This window comes from Pantherophis guttatus, chromosome 8 (genome assembly GCF_059756535.1).
Source record: "Pantherophis guttatus breed Tessera chromosome 8, ASM5975653v1, whole genome shotgun sequence".
Classification (NCBI taxonomy): domain Eukaryota; kingdom Metazoa; phylum Chordata; class Lepidosauria; order Squamata; family Colubridae; genus Pantherophis; species Pantherophis guttatus.
Genome location: NC_142070.1, coordinates 18,532,501 through 18,549,550, shown reverse-complemented (window position 1 = coordinate 18,549,550; position 17,050 = coordinate 18,532,501). Strand labels below are relative to the sequence as shown.

General features: G+C 37.7%; 1 protein-coding gene across 4 annotated transcripts in view; it reads left to right on the top strand.

The window, feature by feature from the left end:
- Positions 1–17,050, top strand: part of UNC5C (unc-5 netrin receptor C) — a 377,791-nt gene that overhangs the window by 269,173 nt on the left and 91,568 nt on the right. For all 4 annotated transcript variants that reach the window (XM_034440510.3, XM_034440509.3, XM_034440508.3 and 1 more), the window contains exon 4: positions 2,147–2,250. In XM_034440510.3, the coding sequence (XP_034296401.1) occupies positions 2,147–2,250 (104 nt within the window). The remainder of the gene's footprint in view (positions 1–2,146; positions 2,251–17,050) is intronic.

Sequence of the window (17,050 nt, the reverse complement as noted above, 5' to 3'; positions counted from 1 at the left end):
CTGTCAATGATATCATAAAGGAAAATATCTGGAGAAATTAAAATTGCTGCTAGCTAAGCACTGATCGAAAAAGGAAATATTAAAAATGGAGGTGATTGTCAGGGGCGTAAGATGGGATTCTGTTTATGTTGTCATTTGCAACCCAAGGCAATTACTTTATTCTTTGTGATGGTTGGACCACTTCTAACCAACGGGACAGCTTGAACTTAATTTAGAATAGAATAGAATAGAATAGAATAGAATAGAATAGAATAGAATAGAATAGAATAGAATAGAATAGAATAGAATAGAATAGAATGCCATCACTTAATGATAGTCATAGGGTACAAATAAGCAATCAGGAAACAATATCAATATAAGTCATAAGGATATAAGCAACAAAGTTACAGTCATGCAGTCATAGTGAGAGGAGATGGGTGAGAGGAACGATGAGAAGATTAATAGTAATGCAGACTTAGTCAATAGTTTGACAGTGTTGAGGGAATTATTTTGTTTAGCAGAGTGATGGCGTTCAGGAAAAAACTGTTCTTGTGGCTAGTTGTTCTGATGTGCAGTTTCCTAACGGTCGTTTTGAGGGTAGGAGTTGAAACAATTTATGTCCAGGATGCGAGAGGTCTGTAAATATTTTCACACCCCTCTTTTTGACTCGTGCAGTATACAGGTCCTCAATGGAAGGCAGGTTAGTAGTGATTGGTTTTTCTGCAGTTCTAATTATCCTCTGAAGTCTGTGTTTGTCTTGTTGGGCTGCAGAACTGAACCCAGACAGTTATAGAGTGCAGATGACAGACTCAATATACTGTCCACATACCATTGGACATACCAGTATGGACAGTATACCTCTGTCCTACCATTGAATCCTATCAACAACTGACCACAAAGTGGTGCATTTTTCAATGTTACTCCGAATCGTCCAAAATTGCAAATTAATATATCATAATATATCTTTTATGTAAGTTTGGGAAGCATGGAAATAAATGAACCATCTCAACTAGTAATATTATTGCTAGTAGACACTAGGTATATTGTTTTATTAAATAAAATAATGGATGTCAATCCCTAAGGAGAAGTAAAGGAATAATAAGGAGAATAAGTGATTTTATAAAATATTAGCAGTCAATTATGTTACACTTGATTACAACTGAATTTGATATTTATGTTTCTATAAAAAAATGTTTTATAGGGAACCTAAAAGATCCTTCAGTTTCAAGGGTTTGCCATGGAACTTCCTTGACAGAAGTAATCAAATTTTTAAGAGACCTTGGGTCATCTCTTTGTTAACAGTAATTACATCCATCAACTTTGTTCGGTGCCTTCTGGATTCATGCACACAAAGCAAAATGGCAGTGTGCTATTTCAACAAATGACTGGCTAAGAAATTATTTTCAATTAACTTTTCAAAACAAGTTGGAAAAGCAAACCATAAAATAAATACCTGATTGTAAGAGCCTCACATGCTCCGTGTTCATCTGTATATAGAAATCCAGACTCACTTGTCACATTCTCAATTGAACAAAGACAGATATAATAAGATAAGCAGATAAAAACACCTCCTGTTTAAAAAAAAAAGTCAAAGCAGTTTTATCCTCAAACTGCCTTGGTCCTTATATCTTCCCTCCCCATCTCTTACTTCATTTGGTACAAGTAATAACTGGAATTCATTCCTATAAAGCTAAGTGCAGAGCAGTAGGAGCAAAACATATTGTCTAAGATTCCACTCTCCATTATTAATAAGATAGTCATAGCAAAGTATAATGGGGATCTTTCATTAAAAATGCTACTTATACATTTTCTTGGTACATGGCCATCACATCACCTTAATGCTTGGTGCTTTACTGGTATTCTAATTAGGAAAGGCTGAATCAATCACATTCTGGTCTATGCCAGTTCAAACTACTGAACCACAATTCCATTCCATTTATATTTGCAACAATTCCTTCCTTCCTTCCTTCCTTCCTTCCTTCCTTCCTTCCTTCCTTCCTTCCTTCCTTCCTTCTACTTTTTGTATACAATATTTGTATACCTTAGAAACCTCACAAAACTTAAAGAACTGCAATCCATGTATCAGTCCTGGAGATTCAATTTCGGGGAAAAAAATCTCTGTCTTTAACAAATAGTACATTTAAATATGTTTTTGCTCCCATCCTAGATTTACGGAAAACTTTTGAACAGGAACCATTAGGAAAGGAAGTATCTTTGGAGCAAGAAGTCCTACTTCAGTGTCGCCCACCTGAAGGAATCCCAGTGGCTGAGGTGAGTGACAGGAGTCTTTGAAGGGTGGGGAGCTGACGCTGTTTTCCTGAGACCTAATCTGTGGCTAATGGTGCAGTGAATTAGGTGATGGCATGATAAATGGAAGGTAATGGACATCTAACTGCCTGCTGTTGGTAGAATAGATTGATTGGGAGCTGATTAATGACTTCAGAGTCAATTAGAATGCCCCACTAGGCAGAGTTACAATGGGTTGCTTCCTTCCACTCTTATGCTTCCTCTGATGAAACAAGAACACAGCTAACATCAGTCTCCTTAAGACAGTCATCATGTAGAACGTATGAATATAACTCTTTTCTTCCCCCACCAGGCCATGCCAACATTCTAATACTGAGATAACCAGCTTTCATATATATTATTAAAATAATTTTACTGCTGCATTTACTTTTACAGCTATGATTATACATATGGTGACTCATTTAAACTGCATCACGATAAGTATGCACCTGCTGTGGTCTGATAAGGATCTGGAACAAAGGAAAACTACAACCCATCTTTTAATGTTCCATGTCTGTTTTACTTAAACAGCAATTAAAAACACATGAAATAAGTATCTTGATATCCATCTTGAGGAAGTGACCTACTGAGTAAAGGGAAAAAAACTATAAATGTTCTGACTAGGGAGCCCATCTGTTAAGAAAAACCTACCCTCCAAACTTGGAGGTCATGCTGCTTTTAAAAATGCTTGTGGGGTTTCTTTTAAATTGGACTGAAGGACTTCCATTTCATCTACTTGTTGAGTTGACTTGTAATACTTGTTTTATATTGAATAAATAAAGGCTTTAAATAAATAAAGATGTTGCTCAATTGTATAAAAATATATGCATGCATGTTCTCCTACCTTATGTGGTCTGTTTTGGGTGTAGCAGTGACTTGGAAAATAGGAGGGTTATAATTATAACAATACTGAGTTGAGTTCAGTGGCAGTTGAAGTGAGTGACTACAGGTGGATTGCATTTGCATATATTCAGACATGCTGTTATTACAATAGCAGCACAAAAGGAGGTGTATAGTTAGAAGCAACACACCAGTCGCAAAATTAAGAATACAAAATTGCAGGTTGGACTTCTAGTCCAACCTCCTACTCAAGCAGGAGACCCTATAACATTGCATACAAATGGCTGTCCAATCTCTTCTTAAAAACTCCAGTGATGGAGCATCCACAACTTCTGAAGGCAAGTTATTCCACTGATTAATTGTTCTAATTGACAGGAAATTCCACCTTAGTTCTACGTTGGGTCTCCTTGAAAAGTTTCTGCCCATTACTTCTCTCCCTCTCTCTCTCTCTCTCCCTCCCTCCCTCTCTCCCTCCCCTACATTTCCATCACAATGTATTTCCTGAAAGATAGAAGGCATTTTACAACCTAGTAATAAAACATTGTTTATTCTTAATCACACCTCATATTTTCTCAAGTCTACCACATGCAAAAGGACTTCCAGATAAGTAAATCCAAATGTATTGCCATCATTTTGGTAATAGGACACTTGTCATTCTCTTTGCTGACCGATTTCTGAGGTGTCCTATAAATTAGCTGAGCCAGTCTGTACGAAGCATATCTCAAAGCATATCCTGATTTCTTAAAACAGCAGCAGATAAATATAATTACATGGTTAATGTATTTTACTCCTTTTCCATTTTTATTTTATAGACTGGTGCAATGAGATTAATAATTTAATGCGGAGATAGGTTGGAAGCCAGCGCTGTGATAACGGTAGAATTAATCAACTACTGTTCTCAAGAAGAACTTATCAGTTTCCTTGCTTCTGAATTGCCTAACAACCAGCTGTTGCATAGTGACAAGAATATTTATAACGGGGCACGTCATATCGCAATTGCATGATGGTATTTAGGGACTTCATTACCTTTGCTAGAAGCTGAGATTATTCAGGACTGGCAGATTGACTGGGTTCTAAATTATGCACAAGACACAGATCGTCCCTCCCAATGTTTTAATAGTTTTGTCCCCGCCAGGCAAAAGGGAGAAGAAACACAATTAATAGAAAGAGAAGTTCTTGGGGGTTTTTTGTATGTCAAAGTCAACCAGTTACAAAACACCAGTTTTTTGACAGGGGAAAAAAGGTAATTAAGACTAAATGGTTTAAAATATTCTATAAGGTCACCCCCCCCCCCCAAAAAAAGACTTTATAGCAGTGGTGAAATCCAAATTTTTTTACTACAGGTTCTGTGGACGTGGCTTGATGAGTGTGGCGTGGCTTGGTGGGCATGGCAGGGGAAGGATACTGCAAAATCCCCATTCCCTCCCCACTCCTGGGAAAAGGATATTGCAAAATCTCCATTCCCACCCCACTCTGGGGCCAGCCAGAGGTAATATTTGCTGGTTCTCGAAACTGCTCAAAATTTCCGCTACCGGTTCTCCAGAACCTGTCAGAACCTGTTGGATTTCACTCCTGCTTTATAGTCAGAAAAGTTTTTTAAAATCTTCTTGGTGAATGCTGCTCTCTTAAATCAAACAGTCTGAGAATTGCACACATAGACAGAAAAGGATATTTTTATTTAAACATACGTTTCGTTGTTGATATTTCTGGCTGTGCTTTTTTTCAAGAGACCTAAATACATTTCATTATAATATGAAACATTTAATTTCTAATTAGAAAGAGTCTTATTTGTTTTGATCATACCAGGCAACGTGTTTGTGGAAAAACTAACAAAAACTAAATAAAATATTTGGAAATACCTGTACGTTTATTCACACTTTCTTAAATCTAAGTTTATAACAATTGTCTAACTTTTATATAGTGACTGGGATCCCCTTGAATTGAATCATGGTTTACTTTAACAATGGTTTACAAAGACAACACACTCAGCCATAAATATGGTAAGCTACAGATGAGCTAAACAAGATAATTATTTAGATCAGGCATATTCAACCCATGGCCCCTGGGCTGCATGCGACCCTGAACAGCTAATAACATGGCCTCACAATGTCATAAACTTTTAATATTATTTTGTGATTTTTAGCCATAGTTATATTATATATTCTATATTCAGCACCATGACAATTCCTCTTCACTCAATGGATGCCCAGGCAAGCCAAAAGATTGGAAACTTGATTTAAAGTAATATGATTACTTACTCCAAGTAATATTTTGTTTCTATATAGAGAGACTACATATGTGTTCACATATGTATCATATGTGCATGAGAATTTATTAAATGCCAATTGCTTTGCCTCATCTCTTTACACAAATAATCTTTCAACATATATACCTATCAGTAAAAATTATTTATATTTTAGCAAACAATGTTTACAGCAAAAGGGAGGCATTTGTTGACATGAAGATTTTCAGTGCTGTTAATACGTATCGTTTCAATGATTGCTTTCTAACTGAGTTAAAAAAAACAATGAGAAAAATATTTGTGTGCTTGTATTTTATTTATTTATTTATTTATTTAGGGAATTTATATTGCCACCTATTCACACGTGGTGACTCAAGGCGGCTTGCAGAATATAAAACCTCATATAAAAACAATAAAACTGATTAAAAAGAGTCATATAATAAATTAATATAATAAAATCACCTCCATCCCCGCCACCCCAGCGACAGCACCTCACATGAGCCATTTAATGGGCTCCACTCCTCTCTGGATTCCCCAGGCCCGCTGACAGAACCAGCTTTTCAATGCTTCCGGAAGAGGAAGAGGAATTTTATCTTTCATTTCACTGTATTGTTATTTAAAAAACACCATATTTCATTAAGTTGAAGATGCTATATATTAGGACAATGGTCGGCAAACTCATTAGTCAACAGAGCCAAATATCAACAGTACAATGATTGAAATTTCTTTTGAGAGCCAAATTTTTTAAACTTAAAACTATATAGGTAGGTACATTGTTGTTAATTTTAAATTGGGTGTTTTAAATTTTGGGTTTTAAATTTGGGCCGAAATTGTTTAATATTTTTAACTATTTTAAAACTGTTGTTTGTATCGTGTGTTTTTAATTGGCTGTACACCGTCCCGAGTCCTTCGGGAGAAGGGCGGTATATAAATTAAATTATTAATTAATTAATTAATTAATTAATTAATTTAATTAGTTCTTTTTAACTACAATTAGAAAGTAGGGGGATGGGGATGCAACACGCGGAGGGCCAAGTCCGCTCCCGTTCACCTCCCCACACTTGTTTACCCATCCCAGAGAGCTCGGGCTACGCCTCCCTCCGACCCAGCCGCCTTCCTTGCTGGTGTCGCTCCTGAGCGAACTCTTCTGTCCTCGGCTGTTGTAAAGAAGTGGCAACTCTGGGTGCACCATGCCCGCTTCGTTCTCTTTGAGAGCTGCTTTGCACCTTGTGGCTCACCCAGAGCTGCCGCTTCTTTGCAACAGCCGAGGACTTCTTCCACTTGGAGCTCCAAGCTGTGGGGAGGGGGAGGCGGCTGCAATGCTGGCAGTTCAGTGGGCTCCTTCCCTCAGTGGTTTGTTTTCTTTTACCTAATTAAAGGCTCCTCCGGGTCTTTTGATCTTTCTCGGGCACGGAGAAAAGTGACCCTGTGTGAAGGGACTGACCTGCTGCTGAACTTGGAAGCCAAGAGGCTTTTTTTCTACCCAACCACTGGCGCACAGCGCCGAAAAGACCTCCGGTTACTGCCGCCATCTTCGCACATGCACAGCTTTTTTCTCACTGGCTGAAGGACTTTTCGGCACTTTGTGGACTTTTCGGTATTTTGTGGAAGAGCCACACTCAAGGGGCCAAAGAGCCGCATGTGGCTCGCGAGCTGTGGTTTGCCGACCACTGTATTAGGACATGCAAAGCGCTTAAATTATACTCTTTCCTCCTCTTTTTTTTTTTTTTTTTGCATCAGCATAAATTTTGTATAAATATTCTAGGATAAATATGGCAAGTCAAAATTTGGGTTTTCTTTATTATGAAAAATAATTGAAGAAGTGTTAATGTAAAAGTTTATAATAATTGGAGCATCTATCCATTCTAGAAATGTTTAAAATGCTGTTAAAGAGAACAGGTCACTCAATATTACACACTCTTTCCATAATTGCTTAGCAATTTAAGGCTGGTTTTCAGATTTCACATCTAGGGTTAAATGGTGAAGTTTTGGGATACATTCCTGATGAGGAAGCTGGACTTTCCTCTTTTTTGTCATGTTGGAAGAAAAATCCAATCCGGTTCCAAGCAGGAGAAAGGTGCTGGAAATAAAATGGAGGCTGATTGGAAAGAAGGAATCTGTTTATTGATGAGCAGAACCAACAACAGCATGTAGTTCTGGGGCAGCTGACAAACTGGTTTGATGACTGCATGGATTTTTATAGGGTTCTGGGATTCTGCTAGGGGGTTGTGTGATATAGTGAGCCTGGTGTCTTTTGATATTCTAATGGTGGTGGGTTAATCCTATTATGTCCTAAAGGTCCTGTTACAATTTCGGGTGTGTGTGTGTGTGTAAATTCTTAATCCCATCATCTGGACCTGAAGGTGTTTTGTTTGTGAAAAGGTTGGCCTGGATTTCCTAATGGGTACAAGATATCCATCTCTAAATATTTCAGGCATCTGCTGGAGGCTTTTGGGGCTGCTTTCTGACTTAGTTAAGATTTTTCTCCAATTCTCATTTGAGGAAATATAATATTCTGCCTCTTTTAATATTCCCCAAAATATTTCATTCTTTTGAGGAGTGGGTGGGTGATTACTTTTTACAGTCCCTAAGTCAATTCTTACAGTATCTTCTCTAGTATTTTCTAAATTGTGTTTATATATTTGAGTTTACTAGCTGCCTAACTCCAATGGACTGTGGGCAGCAAATCTTTCAAATAACAGTAAATAGGACAAGCTTTGTGTTACTTCAACAAGAGATGGATGATACTGTGAAGGTTTACATCACTAAGGAAATAATACACACTATCTCAACTTCTGGAATGTCATCCTTCTTGGCATATTAAGATTTTGGCTATCCCTTGATAACATCAATGGCATTCAGAAAATGCTAACATTTTGATGCTATTCAAAAAGCAAATTTTTGCAGCTGATACACTGTCATTCACAAGTTGGTCTGTTAGTAACTATTGTGCTTTGAAGACTGAAACATATTAATTCACTTTGTCAAGCAGAAAAGATTGATGACCGCAAGCTAATTGGCTGTGAAGCCTATTTGTACTGCCGTCGGGGCAGACACCAATTAACACTTGGCAGGTCCAAGAATCCTATCCATAAAGCTGTTTAATGTCTTCCACTCCACACAATTCCCAATTGCCTTTTTTTACTTTTTTTTTTTTTATTTATCTTAAAATCAGGAGGGAGGTCAAACATTCAAGAGAGGAGATTAGCCTAAGAGAGCTTCTGTATAGATTCCTTCCAACATTGTTAGAAGAACAAAATACAGAAAATTAATGAGTGTGAATAACTTATTTTAGTATTTTATTTACCAGCAATGAACAAGATATAAAATATTGGGGGGAGGGCAAGGCAAACCAATATAAAATAATTCAGCTGAAGGATTAGATTATTATTTTAATTTAAAGATGTGTGTGTTCTTTGTTTAGATTCCGTGTGCTTGAAAGGTATTATAATTGCCAGACTGGAAGTTAGAAAGTTGGCTGCAACTTTCCAAGTCAAGTTTTTTAATACAAATAAAACAAGCAAGCTTGAAATTGCTCTGTTTAAAAGAAAGATAAGCATATCCAGCCTTTTTAAAGATTTTTTCCCCTTAAAATACACAAGTATGTATTTACATTTAAAACCTCTATGAGAAAATTATCTCATCAACATCTTACAGCCTGTGGTTCAGAGCGTGTGTAATCTGCACATAGTCTGCACATTAGTTTGAAAATGTGGATACGGTCATTTTTTACAAATGAATATGCAACTCTTCCTAGACTTTAGGATCTTATGACTGATTAGTGGCAATCACTGCAGATAAATAGTAAGATCATTTTGTTTATTGGGAATATTTTATGGCATAGAAAGGATATTTGCTATGCTGTTTGTCGTTAGCAGGAAGAACGCTGTTTTAACCTACCACACGGAAAGCTGTCCATCATCTACAAATTTAACTGCCTACTTAAGACTGTATATAGCTGGATAGCTTAATGGCATGCAAGTTATCAGCCTGGTTCAACAGATTAGAAATTGAGTAGAACAAGAAATTTAAAAGAACTGATTTTAAATGTTTTGACTTTAGTGGAGATTACATTTGTGGCATCAGATTCTATTAGAAGCCTTAGGACAGGGCAGCATGTGAAACTATGCCCCTCCAGTGCACGGAAAAATCTTTCCCCACAGAACCAGTCCCTGCTGCCCAAAAGGTTGGGGGCCGTTGCCTTAGGAGGAAAAAGTCAAACAAACAGGTATAGGTCACACCATGCAGTTTGTAAAGCCCAAAGCCAAAAAACTAGATACATTTTTCTTGGAGATTTGAATCATGGAAATGTAGCCCCTTAAATTTTTAATTGGTTCCAAAACCAAATCATTATCTTTTCAAACACTATTAAAAAAATGTGGTCCAGCACTTGATGGATGGAAATGTATAAATACAGCAAGAAACCGAATAGCAAAATACAGGCGGTCCTCAACTTACGACCACAATTGAGCCCAAAATTTCTATTGTTAAGTGAGACATTTGTTAAGTGAGTTTTGCTTCCTTTTACGACTTTTCTTGCCACAGTTGTTAAGTGAATCACTGCAGTTGATAAGTTAGTAACCCAGTTGTTAAGTGAATCCGGCTTCCCCATTGACTTTGCTTGTCAGAAGGTCACAAAAGGTGATCACGTGATCTTGGGACTCAGCAAAGGTCATAAATATGAAGCAGATGCCAAGAATCTGAACTTTGATCAAGTGATCATGGGGATGCTACAAAGGTTGCAACTATGAAAAATGGTCATAAGTCACATGTTTCAGTGCCATTGTAACTTTGAATGGTCTCTAAACGAACTGTCCAATCCAAAATTCCAATCTTTCCTAACTCTGAAAGCTTCCAAGTGTTGTCATAACTTGAAAATGGAGGTAGGTATAAAAATATTAAAAAGTCAACTGCCTATGTTCTCACACTATGCTTCTAGTCTGGCACAACATCATAGGTGGGAATTTATTATTTTCTTTCACCTTCCTTCCAAATTACCATCGTAACAAAGTTTCAGGCATTTGAACCCAAAACTGTATGTGAAAATTAAGGTGTGTGTGTGTGTGTGATAACAGTTTAACAAAGAATTTCTGAATTAAACAATAGAGTCCTGGTGAGGCTTTAAAAGAAACTACTAGCACTAGGAATTTTCTTTTTTATTTCTAAATTCTAGAAACTGTTAAGTTTACATGACAAATTAGCTTTTGTTATGCTGCTATGGGAAAGTCTGTAATTTTAATTTGGTCCTTTTTAATTTCAACCAATAGTTGAAATAGTTGAACATTTGGGAATTCATTTTTCTTTCAGAAAAGTGACATGAGCACCCATGTTCTAGTAGTAGCCAAAGATGTAATTCCCAGAATCTGTTTGGAAGTATAACTCTAAGTGGACCAGTTCCGATATAACTCTTTGTATTGTCAACATTTGCAGTTCTCTTAGGACTTCTTCTTATATTTCAACGTAATTGAGATCATGAGCATTTTGATGTTTGAAACATTCTTCTTCCCAAGAAGAATTCAATTTATCTTTGATTCTTCGAGTTGTCTACAGTTCCCAACACATATTTTACAGATTATGATCACCAGTTGCACTAGAAATGCCATTGTAATCTCTGGTTTTGATTACTGCAATTTGTTCTACATGGAGCTGTCCTTGAAGACCATTCAAAACCTTTAATTAGGGCATTATGTGGCTACATGGATAGTAAATGGCATCAGATATTTAATATACAGTATGTAATGCCACTGCTATGGAACGTCATTGGTTGCCAATGTGCTTTCAAGTGGAATTCAAAGTTATCACCTTTAAAGCACTTCATGATGCAGGATTGAACTACCTAAGGGACTATCTTCTCCCAGTTGTTTCTAATCCATCCAGCCCAATCTGGTAGGTTGGGTATGTTATATATCCATCAGCCAAAAATGTCGGCTGGAAGAAACTAGAAGATAAACCTTCTTTGCTGTAGCCCATGCCCTCTGGAACATTCTTTCTTCAGAGCTTAGAATCATCCTGATCTTGCTGGCTTCCTATAATACTATGAAGACCTGGTTAGGAGTTGCAGCCTGGGGTCCTGAATGTATTAAAAGTCCAGTTTCTTGGCTATATTAACATCTATGGCAATATGTCTGACAGTGAGAACAATCAACCAATGGAACAGCTTGCCCTCAGAAGTTGTGGGAGCTTCATCACTTGAGACTTTCAAGAAAAGATTGACTGCCATTTGTCAGAAATGGTATAGGATCTCCAGCTTGAGCGGGGAGTTGGACTAGATGACCTATAAGGTCCTTCCAACTCTGTTAATCTGTTTAATCCTCTTTTAATGACCCCATAATCCCTTGTGGAATGGAATCTGGACAACTGAATGGAGATGAGTGTTTACTGGTCAGATGCCCTTTCTGTCGCCAATGTGGAGTTTTTTTGTCTCATGGAAATTCTCAATCATCCAAGTCATGGTTGTCCCAAAAGTGCTTTTTCAAGAGGCAACTGGACTTTCTGTTTTTTCTTTGAAAACGTTTCGCTTCTCATCCAAAAAGCTTCTTCAAGTCTGTAGTGTTTAGCTAAATGTCTATGGGGATTCTCAGTTATCCAGGTCATGGTTGTCAAAAAGGTGAAAAAGCACCTTTGGGACATATATGGCAATAGTTTCACTTGGTAACCATATATATTTTATTTCAAATCATTTTAATTGTTTTATGATTTTTGATATACGCTGTTAAGGATATTGTTGTTGTGTTAGCAACCAGCAGAGTGTAGAGCACAGAGAAACGTTGCTGAGAGCAATGAATAAGAGATGTGCAAACTGATTTATCAAAAGTTTACTTTATAGTGAAAAAACAATCTCATAGTCTTTAAATCAATCCAAGTCTTTGCCAGTTAAATCAGTCCAGTGATACAAAAATCTTCTTACCACACAAACAGTAGTTGGTTAGAATAACAAACTCACTCTGGTTCACAAACCACGATGGTAGCAGATCCATCCAACGATGATAGCACAATGATAGCAACTCCACACACTATGGTAGCATATCATCAACTGAATACTTTACAGTACCTTTCTTAAATACGTTTACAACTAGTGATTATCTAATTACAGCATGACTCAGCATTACAATGAATCAGCAGTAAAACTTTAAAGTCACACAATACATATTCATATTAAAGTCACAGAACACATATATTGCCTGGACAACTTGTTAGGCTCAAACCATATCCTAACATACGCTTATCACTTGAAATGGATGGCTATAGAAATCAAATAAGAATAATTCAGAGTACAATTATTTTAAATGCTTCAGAACCTTTTGGCACAAACAGACTGCTGTGTCTCCCAAGATGTTGCCTTCATTTGATCCCAACTCATGACTCAGTCAAGGTTAAGTTCTAACACACTCCAAGAGCAGCCACAGCGCACAGAATCTGTTAAGCATTGTTATCCATTATTTTGGAGGGAAGTAAGATGTCTGCAGGGACCTAAAAGAAAAGCTATAGAGGCAGGATAGGAATTGACGATGGGGACAGCAATTTCATGCTAGTATAGCTTCCTGCTGAGTCAAGGATGGATGAACGGTTCTTCGACTCATACAGCTCTCAGTGGATATGGATTTTTTTTTTTAATCACATTTGTAGTTAGTTTTTGCAGTTCTAGATAAGCTCTTGAATCATCATAAATCATGTCCGGAGTATGCAGTGTATGTAGAAGAGACTTTGTGTACTGACAAAGTACATCACAATCGGCTGTAATTTTTTTTTCCTTGGGTGAAAAATAAAACATTTTGAGACAGCAGCAAACATTTAACAAAGCATCTGTATGGGGGTTACTGGGATTCTCCTGTAGTAAAGAAAAGACAATTATTGGTAGTTAATGATTTTTTTTTTCTCAATGCTGCTTCTGTTTTCAAAGATTTCCCACTATCCTTAGGAGAAATGATCTCAGACTGAGGCAGCCTCATCAAATTAACTTCTCACTCTAAGGTTATAGATCAACCCATCACTGATATCTGAGATTACCTAATAAGCTATAAGCAGTTGAACAATTAGCCTTGCTGAGTATAGAAGGAAGTTTCTAAGAATTCAATTCAACAGCATCAGCTCTAACATTTGATGACCCAGTTGAGCTTAAAAACTGTTGCATTAACTTCAATCAAGTTAGGTACCAACTGGGGCTGGGGGAAGCTAAGTAAAGAGATTGTTACTGTGCTACCAAGTGATTACATTATGCTTGCCAACTCAAAAAAGAATGTGACACAAACGCTACTCAGCTGGGCAAAATGTACAGAGCACATGGGACCTATACAAACATGTAGCATCAGGTGGCTGCTGCATCTAATTGATTGTTAATATAACCGCTGTTTGCTTTGTTTAGCGAGAGTAGTTCCTGATTTTGCAGCCGTTGCCTTTAATTGGAACTCCTGTGTGTACCTATTTCCTTGCAGGTACTTTATCGACCTGACAGCATTTTGCATTCTGTTCAGAAAAGGGAACCTTTTATACAGCAAGAATAGGGAGCTGAAGAAGGAGAATGGCTATGCATACCAAGAAGAGACATAGTCACTCTCGGTGCTTTGTGTTGTATACTGGTGTGATTTATCTTCTGGAAGGTATCTGAAAGGTTGGAAACGAGGGATCATAAGAAAAATTAAGTGCATTTAAATAGTCAGATTGGGAAAATATACGAAGTCTGCTATAGAGATGCATTGCGATTGAACATCTAGGCAGAATGCCAGCTTCCATTTTTCTTGCTTGAAAACAGCCTGCCTTCTTTTCTTTCTTTGTATTTATTCAGTCTTAGGCTTGGTTTTGTACACAGCTGGTTCCTTGCCTGCATTGGTTGGATGATTGGATTAGGACTCTTCTGTTTTCTCCAGTTTCCTTCTCTGGTGTTTCTGCATTTTCTTCCCTTCAAGGAACATCTTTGTTTTTTTTTTATCACCTGTGTGATAAATTCTAGGTCTGTAAACTCTTTGAAAATAGTCCAGAAGTACTTTGAACCTCTTTCTAAAACAACAGTTCTTTGCTATTGCTTTTTATTATATTCGTGAAAAAATATGTAAATACATTAAGCTAGGGATATCAAACTCATGTCACAGCGGTGTCACGTGACATATCAGGACTTTTCCCCTCTCTGCTAAACCGGGCATGGGCGTGGCCAGTGCATGACACATCCGGCCCGTGGGCCAGGAGTTTGACAGGCCTGCATTAAGCAATCCACTCCTTAAATACTTTAAGGAATCTACTGCTTAAAATTTCAGTGACTGTTTAAGCAGGTGCATCATTTTTTCAGGCTGACATGGAAGCTTGCAAAAAAAAATATGGGCTGCTTTAAAGAAGAGCATAGAGGTCCTATGCTTGACCAAGCACTTCTTCCAAATTAGTTTTGAAGCATGTACAGTTGTAATGCATTCATTTTAAAATTACAGTAATGCATTCATAAATTAAGTTTATGAATTTAATAAATACTAATTGCTATGAACCATTTGTTTTTTTATTGCTGTCCTACTCCTCCATTCTGCCTTGTGTGAACTTAAACTATCTTAATGTTCCTTAAACATTAATAATTTCAGGTATTTAAGTAGTTGATCAATTAATATTTGAAGCCAAAACTTACATCTAAAAAAATGTTATCTGTTTGTCTGCTACTATTTGTATATAGAATGCGTTTTAATCTTTGAGGATAATGTTCTGAAAAATAGAGATTGGTTTAGGACTGTAACAAAGAGTCATTGTGACAATGGTGTGTTTTCTCTCTTCTTGAGGCAGTTGGCCTAACATTTCACATTGGGTGACATGTGGCAGGTTCTCTTTTCTAATTAGAACAAATGCCCCAATTATGTTAATATATCTCCTGATGCCAATCAGTGAATAATTAGAGACAACACATCTGTCTCCCGCTAAGGGAATGGGATAAAAAAAAGATAGAACAAAGTGCAAAGCGCTCTAAATTGCTGCCGCAATTGGATTGCGCATTTTTTTCCAAATATGAATGCACAATATCTTGAACAACTTTTAAATGTGTTAACTATACATTATATTTTTGTTTGACTTATTCTAAAATACCATTAACTGCGGAGACCCTGAGCATTTTATAGTAAAAATATTAAATCAAGGCATTAAAAGCATATATTCTTTGAGGACTTTTTAAAATAATATTAGTTGCAGAATCCAATCTGGGTCGGTCACTGGGACCAGAGGTTTTGTCTTCTAAACTTTCAGAATTCTGCTGGAACCCATCCTCAGGGAACTTTCCTGGACTTCAGTTCCCTGAAGATGGGCTCCAGCGCAAGGCCAAAACCTCTGGTCCTGGTGATGTACCTAGATCGGACCCTGCAACATTATCCTGGGACCCATATATTTGCCTTTATTCGTGAATATTGGTTCTTCAATCCAGCCAGGGGTGGTATCCACTTACCTTCACTACTGGTTCCCAAATGTGAATGCACACGCCACTTCTGCACATGTGCAGGACCTTCCACGCATGCGCATAGCGTCAAAAAAGGGACGTGATAATGTCCAGGCGGGTGGGTGGAGCCTCCCACCACCATCGCTACTGGTTTACCCGAACCAGATAGAACCGGCTGAATACCACCACTGAATCCAGCCCATTACTGATAGTAAACAGATAACAGAGAAATAGATCTGGGTGCTCTCAGATTATATGTATATCAAATTTATATGCCATCCATCTCACTAAACACACACACACACACACACACACACACACACACACACACACACAAATTCAAGTCACTGTTGGCTATTGATAACTACCTAGGCCAGGGGTCTGCAACCTTAAAACTCAAAGAGCCATTTGGACCCGTTTCCCACAGAAAAGAAAACCCGGGAGCCACAAAACCCTTCCCATGCCTGACTATTCCTTGAGTGGCCACAAAACTGGCATATGTAGTTGAAATAGAACATACCTTCTGTTTTCTTCTGAAACTTTTCTTTTCTTGGATTTGTCCATGGTTGGCCTACTGGGGGTTGAAAAGCTCAATAAACCGCGTGCTGGCGGGTGTCGCCCATTGGCGGTTGTGACGTATATTTTGAGTGACAGGGAGCTGCAACAGAGGGGTGAAAGAGCCACATGCGGCTCCAGAGCCGCAGGTTACTGACCCCTGACCTAGGCTAATCCTGCAGTTTTCTTGGCTAGGTTTTCAGAAATGATTTGCCACTGCCTTCTTCCTAGAGCTGAGACAGAATGAATGATCTAAAAGTCACCCAGCTGGCTTCATGCCTAAGGCGAGACTAGAACTCGGGTCTTCCGATTTCTAGCCCAATATTTTAAACACTACACCAATCTGGCTCCTGTACTGATTAATAGTACAGAGGTATACAGAGAATTGCATGCAAGAAAGATTTGTGCCTGGAGGAATAATAATATTAAAGTCCAGGTTTTCTGTTAGATCTGGATATATGGGTACCTCATAAATAAGTACAGGTAGTCCTCGACTTTAGACACAATTGAGCTCAAAATTTATGTTGCTAAGTGGCACATTTTTAGGTGAGTTTTACCCCATTTTATGACATTTCTTGCCACAATTCTTAAATGAATCGTTGACATTTTTAGTTAGTAACATAGAAGGTTGCAAAAGGTGATGATGTGACCCTAGGATACTGCACTTATCATAAATATGAACCAGTTGCCAATTACCCTAATTTTTATCACATGACCAAGGGGATGGTGCAATGGTTTCAATTGCAAAAAAC